General features: G+C 50.6%; 1 protein-coding gene across 1 annotated transcript; it reads left to right on the top strand.

The window, feature by feature from the left end:
* Positions 1-3,063: 3,063 nt before the first annotated feature.
* On the top strand, positions 3,064-3,714 carry LOC137838579 (uncharacterized). Its single transcript, XM_068647824.1, has one exon. The coding sequence runs from the start codon at positions 3,064-3,066 to the stop codon at positions 3,712-3,714; it is 651 nt and encodes a 216-aa protein (XP_068503925.1).
* The last annotated feature ends 3,395 nt before the right edge of the window (positions 3,715-7,109 follow it).

The raw sequence follows: 7,109 nt of genomic DNA, 5'->3' as shown, positions 1-7,109 counted from the left end.
TGTTGTTACAAGCAATGTTCAGTACAAAATGCAAAAACAAAAACAAGCCACTTCTCAGCGCTCATCAGAGTCATCACCGGAGGAAGGCGAGGCCCCTTTCCCAGCCCGCAGCGCTCGAGTAAGTCGTGTCCTCTTTTCTTAGCTTATTTTCGAACCTGCACAAAGGGAACAGATGTATTAGAGACACAGTGAAGAAAGACAGGCACAGTTAGAAAGTAACGAAGGCCGATGTTGCCTAAGGCAGTGGTTCTTACTTATGTACTTCTCAAGAGTCCTAGCGTTGAACTCCAAGCTGATCACCGTAGCAGAGTCAAAACCTCCCGCCTCAGCAAGAATCTGGCAAGCTATTTGATCACTTGGAGCCAGATTCTTGAGGGGTTTGGCTTTGAGGACCTTTTCCTCTCTCACCCAGTACAACGGAAACCCATCGAGGGCGTCGGGAACAAGATCAGTACAGCAGATCTTGAAGAACCGGCCTTTCCACCCCGTGAACGAGCTTTGGAAGGGCGTGAAGAGAACTCTTCCGGGTACATTGCTGAGAGTTACCCAGAGGTTGTGTCTCTGTCTCTTCACCTCAAAAAAGTGAAGAAAGAGGTCAACCGAGGGTGCACAACCCAGAAACCCAAAGAGGACATCGAAGGCCTTGACAAAGGCCCAGCTGTTGGGGTATAGCTGGGCTGGAGCCACGTTGATCTCCGTCAGCAGTTCCTTCTCGAACCAGGAGAAGGGTAAGCGCACCCCGATGGTCTTGAACACCACCTGGTAAAAGTAAAAGAATGGGACCCCGTTGTTGGCCCGTTCGTCTCCACACACTGGCTCCCCCAGAGTGCAGGGGAGCACAGCGATGTCGTCATCGTGCCTCCTCGCGAAGGCCCGGTGGTCGTAAGAACACAACTCCCCTTTGTGTTCTCGTACGGCCCTGGTGGAGAGCAAGCATGAACACTCATCAAGAAGTTCGCTCGAGGCCCAAGGGTACAAGTCTTTGGGACGGACCCTGGGGGAAGCATCGTGAGAAGACATTCTTTAGCAAGATCAGGATGGCTAGAAATGCAAGGGTTGAGCGAGGGGAGCGAAGGTTAGAACAGCCCTTCGACAGAGAAGAAAGGGTGCAAGAAGAAAGAACGCAAGTAGGTTATGAGAAGTGAGAAAACGATGAAGATAGTTCCAGAGCTTGAAGAGTTAAATAAAGCGGTTAGAGCGCCAAACGACGTGAATGGATGCACCGCACGATTGATACACGTGGTGGGAGATGAAAGGATGACGCTGGCATCTCTGGTTTAAATCAGAAAATGTCCCGTCAACAGAATATCCAATGGTACGATCCGCCGTCGAAAATGAGTCAGGGGTACAGCAGGAGTCAGAAAATGAAATGACTAGATACCCCACCAACCAAGTAAGCAGCGCCACGTGGATCAAGTCGAATGACAGAAGGTCCCATCAGCTATACAAGGAGCGCCACGTGGATGGCACAGACGAAGCCTTGGGCTTTTCGCTGCTATCAGTCGTTGACCAAGGCAAGAGTTAAGGTCAGTGTCGAGGTAAAGGTAACGCCCGAGGCGTTGCCAGGGAGGACGTAAAGGGCGACGATAGACGAGAAGTTGCGAGCGTCGCCAACCCAAATACCGACTGGCGTTACCTCCCCGATACCCCCAGGTAGGAAAGACTGAGGAGGGAGAAGAAGTCAGAGAAAGGAAAAGTTAGTTGCAGGCGTCGCCTCCCCGATACCCACAGGTAGGAAAGACTGTGGAGGGAGACGAGACCGTCAAACGCCAGCGAGTCACTGGCAGGGTGTTCCCCGATACCTATGGGCAGGAAAGACCATGGAGGGAACAAAAACCCCACAACACTCAGCGTTTTAGACACCCGGGGACGATACGGTGCTGCTTTAGCAGACCTCTCCTTAGGCGTGGGCGCCGAGCGTTAAAAGATCAAAGAAAGAGCCTTTCGGTATCAGAGACGTCCCGTGGACGATACGGCGCCACTTAGTGAGCCTCTCTATGGGCGTAAGGGTTGGCGGGCGACCTTACCCAATCATACCAAACCGCCCAACGAAGTGTGAGAAACGGGCAGAACACAGATAAAATAATTGAAGCGTATGAAGGGAAAGGACGAGAGCGAGATCGCATAGGCAGAATCGTATGTGACAAGGAAATAAAGACAACCATGCGAACGTCCCAAATCAGTAACAAGAGTGCGGATAGTTCAAAGAATTACAAGTTTTGGCAAATAAAATCAAAAAGCGAAGGTAAAGAATGAAGAGTTAAGTTTGAAGAGGAAGGTGGCGGATGAGGGGCAGCAGTTCAGTCGTTCAAATCCATGGGCACGACCTTCCCGTCGACTACGTGGTGTGTGGGGTCGCAGTTCGAAAGGTTGATGCCAGGGTTCTCACAAGACGCCTGGGACAGGGCCTCTTGGAACCCCTCCTCGAAGGTGCCCGCCATCTCCTGGATAAGGGACTTTTTCTCCTTCTCCAGTTCCTCAATGGCGGCGTCTCCAGAGGCCACCTGCCTCTCCAGAGCCTCTTTCTCCACGCGAAGCCGGCTAACCTCGACCTGCAGTTTGTCGTAGTCAACTCGGAGAAGGTCCATAGCTTTGGCCTGCGTGGCCATTTCCTCCTCCATCCGCTCCACCTTGGCAGCCTGTTCACAGCAACGGTCCTTCAGGTCTTTGTGAGTTTCTGCATCCGCTTTGACCACTTCCTGAAGACCCGCCACCTGCACTTGGAGAGAAACTTCACGAGCGTAGAAGTCAGCCTGGAGCTCCAAGGCCTCTGCCAGTTTCCTCTCAGTTTCTGCCCTGGACTCTTGTGCTTGCTTCAGGGAGGAACAATAAGCCTCGTTCTGACGTCCCAGGATCCTCATCTCCTCCTCCAGGGTAGATGCCTTCGTCTCCAAGGCCTGGAGAGTTTGAGCTTGCATGACAGCGTTTCTGGCCTGGGAGCGCCATTCAAGAGCCACCGCCAAGAAGGCCCCCAGATAGAAAGGCATACCTTCCCTCCTGTCGGTACCTTCTGGCATAGTCCCGCCACTGAAACCCCTCATCAGATGCATGATTGGAGGAGGGATGGCGATGAAGTCGGGGGCAGCAGCGTCGGGAGTCGGGGAAGCAGTGGTTTCTGGCGGCGGCAGAGGCGGCGCAGATTCAGCACCTTCGCCCCTTTCCTCTTGGAGAACCATAGGAGGGAGTGAGGTTGCGCTTGGAGGATTGTCCATAAAGGGGTTCCCTCCCTGTGGCGATGCCTCTACCGGAAGAGGAACCCGCGCGGATTTTCTCCTTCTGAAGGGAGCCACACCCTCCGATTCCTCATCGTCTGACAGAATCTCCAAAACCCTTTTCCCTTTGTCAAGGGGGGGTGGAGCCGGTGATGAGGCCGCAGCTAGGGGAACAGCGGCGATAGGCGAAGGAGAGTTGGGGGTTGGAAGCAAGTCGGAGCCAGATGGAGACGTCGGAGATGGGCTAGAAGCAGCTTCAGCAGTGACTGGAGGCGGCGGTGTCGGAGCCGGTGGAAGAATCGGATTGGCGACAGGGCTGGAGGAGATGCCTGCCTTGGCGGCACGAGCCTCCTTCAGTGCTTTCGCCAACATTATTCTTTTGGAAGCGCCCATCACCGATCCTACATCAAGACAGGCCAAACAACAAGGATTAGTGCTAGAGCAGTTATGTGGATTCACAATACAGGAAGAGATGCGAAATGCAAGTAACATTGTACAGTGAAAAATGGTAATGCAGATAACCATAACAACTAATGCATCATGAATCGCGAAGAGCAGATACCGAAATATGTAGAAAGCCCATGGGCATTGAATTCGTTCGCGATGAGCTTGGCGGTATCGAAGACTATCCCCAGTCCCGCCAAGGCTTTGCATATATCCCGGTCAGGCGGGGCAAGTTCGTCCAAAGCCAAGGGCTTCATAGTTATGGGTTTGTCTGTCCAGTACAGGGGAAAGCCCTCTAGAATGGTAGGATCGCGCTTGGTCGCGCGTACCTTGAAAAATTTCCCCTTCCAGCCTTTGAACGAATTCTGGAAGAGCGTAAGGATGATGCGCCCGGCGATCCCAGAAAAGCTCATCCAGAGGCTTTTCCCTTGCTTCTTTACCTCGAAGAAGTGGAGAAAAACGTCCACAGAGGAGGGAACACCTAGATAGCCGCAGAGAATTTGGAACCCCCTCACGAAAGCCCAACTGTTGGGATGGAGTTGGGCGGGAGCAGTGTTTATCTCTGTCAGTAGCTCTTTTTCGAAGGGAGTTAGGGGCAGACGCAGGCCCACCCTTTTGAGCACCATCTGATAGAGGAAGAAGAAAGCGCATCCCCCAGTATCCCGTGAGTCCGCGCAAACGGGCATCCCAGGTCGCACTCGGCTTACCAGGACTTGGGAGTCATGACTTTTGTGGAAAGCATTGAAGTTATAGAGAGCAGGGTCCCCCCTGTGGGCCTCCACGTCCTCAACGGAGTTCAGGAGGGAACATTCGTCCAGAAGTTCGTCGGGGGCCCAGTCATATTCGCCCTTATAATGAGACTTGGGGAGCGGGGGAGGCGCGGTGGTCTTGGTTTTTGCCATCAACGCCAATGCTGAAGATCAAAAGAGAAAGAAAGGGTTCAGAGAAAAGGGGTTTGGAGAGAAGAAAAGGGGAAAATGGAAGAACCCTAGGAGCGCCCTACCCGCAAAAGAACGAAGGGAAGCGAAAGGAACAACGAAGCATACAAACAATATCCAGAGAAATACGAGAATAACAACAGTCCCAGGCAGTTTCCTATAATGCGACAACAGTGAAGAGTTGAGAGTGCTCGAAACCATACCTTTGCTGTTGAAATGGAGGCGGTAGGAGAGCGCAGGAAGGGGAGAATCGCAATTGCAGAAAGAAGAGGTTTTGGAGGCGATGAACAGGGCAAAGTAGCAGAGTGAATGAATGTAACAGTAGGGTGAGCGCGGGGTTTGGAGTAACTTGAACGTTACATTTCGCGACTCAAGAAGCGCTAACTAAGGGCCGTAGGATCGGGCCACGCGTCAGAGGGTTGATTGCCCAGGGGAAGCGCAAAGGTCCCTAAAGGAGGGCCACGCGATGGGCCACGTGGCGCGCGATCAAGGGTAGCCCAAAAGGTGTAATCATCCCCACTTCAGGGAATGTCCAATCGCTCATTAAGAATACCCCTGTGGTTCAGAAAATGTCGCGTCAGTAATTCGAAAATTTGCTGAGTCAGCAGAGAATGACACGTCATCGGGAAGGCACGTGGATGGCGGGGGCAAGGCTTTAGTCTTTGCGTTGAAGACAAGTCTTCGGCTTAAGACTGGGGGGCTTGTGTACCGTCCCGTATCAGAGCGTTGACTAAGTCGAGGTCAAAGTCAACGACTGGAGAGTCAAAGTCAACTCAAGGTGTCGCCCAGGTGTAGAGACGCCAAGAGGAAGCGTCGCCAAGGCAAGGCAAGGCGTCGCCTGGGTGCAGGCGTCGCCAAGGCAAGGCGTCGCCTGGGTAGAGGCGTCGCCCAACCAGGGCGTCGCCAGATCAAACAGTGTAAAAGCAAGGCAATCACGGTGTGGTTCCCCGATACCCATGGGTAGGAAAGACCATGGAGGGAGCGACGCCGTGGGAAAGCCTCAGGACCCGATATCTCGGGAAAGTGATAAAGAGAAGGAGAAGGTGGCTTCAAGGCCATAGTGATAGTACCAGTGAAGGGCAGCCTGACTCGTGAAGTACCCCTGCCGCCCCAGAGACGCCTTCGGGACAGATACGGCCCAAGAGGAAGGTCACGCCCAGGATAACCGGGTGCAGGGTACGAGAGGAAGGCAGATACACTCTCAGAGTAAGTGGCTAGATACTTGGGGGCATGAGTTGGCACCCAAAAAGCCACCCCTAGCGCAGTAGCACTCCCAGGCAGGAGGACCCACACGTAGAAACGTCCCCAGATGGGCAGAAATGCCCCCAGATGGGGTCATGGCGTCGTGAGGCCCTCTACGTGTACGACAGCCATGCCAGAATGGAAACACCCTCTAGTCAGCTGCCAGGTAATTAAAGATATTCAATACAGTTTCCCTTTCGAGCATTCTGGTACTATTAGAGCTCCCAAGCGTTTCAACGTCTTAAATGCGCTACGTTTCGTAATTAAGCGCTTTAAAGAGTGCGTTACGTTAGAGATTAAAAGCACTTTAAGGCGCTTTAAATGCTGGGCAGTTTAAATAGCGCTGAGAATGTCGGAAAAAGGGTTGGAACCTTTGGCAAACTTAGGAGAAACTCTTTGGTTGCTTGCCCGTGCTTTAAGGTTACGTACAAGTGACTGGAGAATATTTTTGCCAAAAGGAGACAATACACACACAGATACACAGTTCTTTGACCACCTTCAGAGTGCCATACGCGGTGCTCAGATACGTGGGTGGACAGTTTTTTGGTGTTTCTTGCTGGCTGACTTGAGCGTCGGAGTGCAAACGGCCGCTAGGGCGCCTCTTTGTCCTCTTTTTTGCAGGAATTCACAGGCAAACAGTGGGAAGGAGTCCTTAGCTGACGGTTGAGGTCGCGCACGAAGACGTCCCGGACAACCGGACGGAACAGATTGTAAATGAAAGAAGTATTAAACATATCAAAACACAATTTTAACACATGAAATTGTTTTTCAAAGATATCATAAGTGTTTCAATCAATCAATAGACCATAGATTGTAAAAGAAGTATTGAACATATCAAAATACAATTTGAAAACATGGAATGGTTTTTCAAAGGTATCACAAGCGTTCGAATCAATTAACAGACCTTAGATTGTAAAAGAAGTATTACACATATGAAAACACAATTTTAACACATGAAATTGTTTTTCAAAGATATTCATAAGTGTTTCAATCAATTAATAGACTAAGATTGTATTAAACATATCAAAACACAATTTTAACACATGAAATTGGTTTTCAAAAAGATATATCATAAGTGTTTTCAATCAATTAATAGCGAAAAGAACAAGTTGCAAACATTTAGTTAAGAAGTAATACGCTTGTTTTCAATAGTTAGGATACTTTTAAACTATTATTACACAGAACATTCACTTTCTTATAGTTTCCTAGGTTAACTATAAAACCTTAGATTGTAAATGAAAGAAGTATTAAACATATCAAAACACAATTTTAA

The sequence above is a fragment of the Phaseolus vulgaris genome, chromosome 4 (genome assembly GCF_000499845.2).
Source record: "Phaseolus vulgaris cultivar G19833 chromosome 4, P. vulgaris v2.0, whole genome shotgun sequence".
NCBI classification, from domain to species: domain Eukaryota; kingdom Viridiplantae; phylum Streptophyta; class Magnoliopsida; order Fabales; family Fabaceae; genus Phaseolus; species Phaseolus vulgaris.
This window is presented reverse-complemented; position numbering and strand designations above follow the sequence as displayed.

What these genes read in the sequence shown, in the direction of transcription:
- LOC137838579 (XM_068647824.1), top strand. Translation starts at nt 3,064, where the DNA reads ATGGCGATGAAGTCGGGGGCAGCAGCGTCGGGAGTCGGGGAAGCAGTG.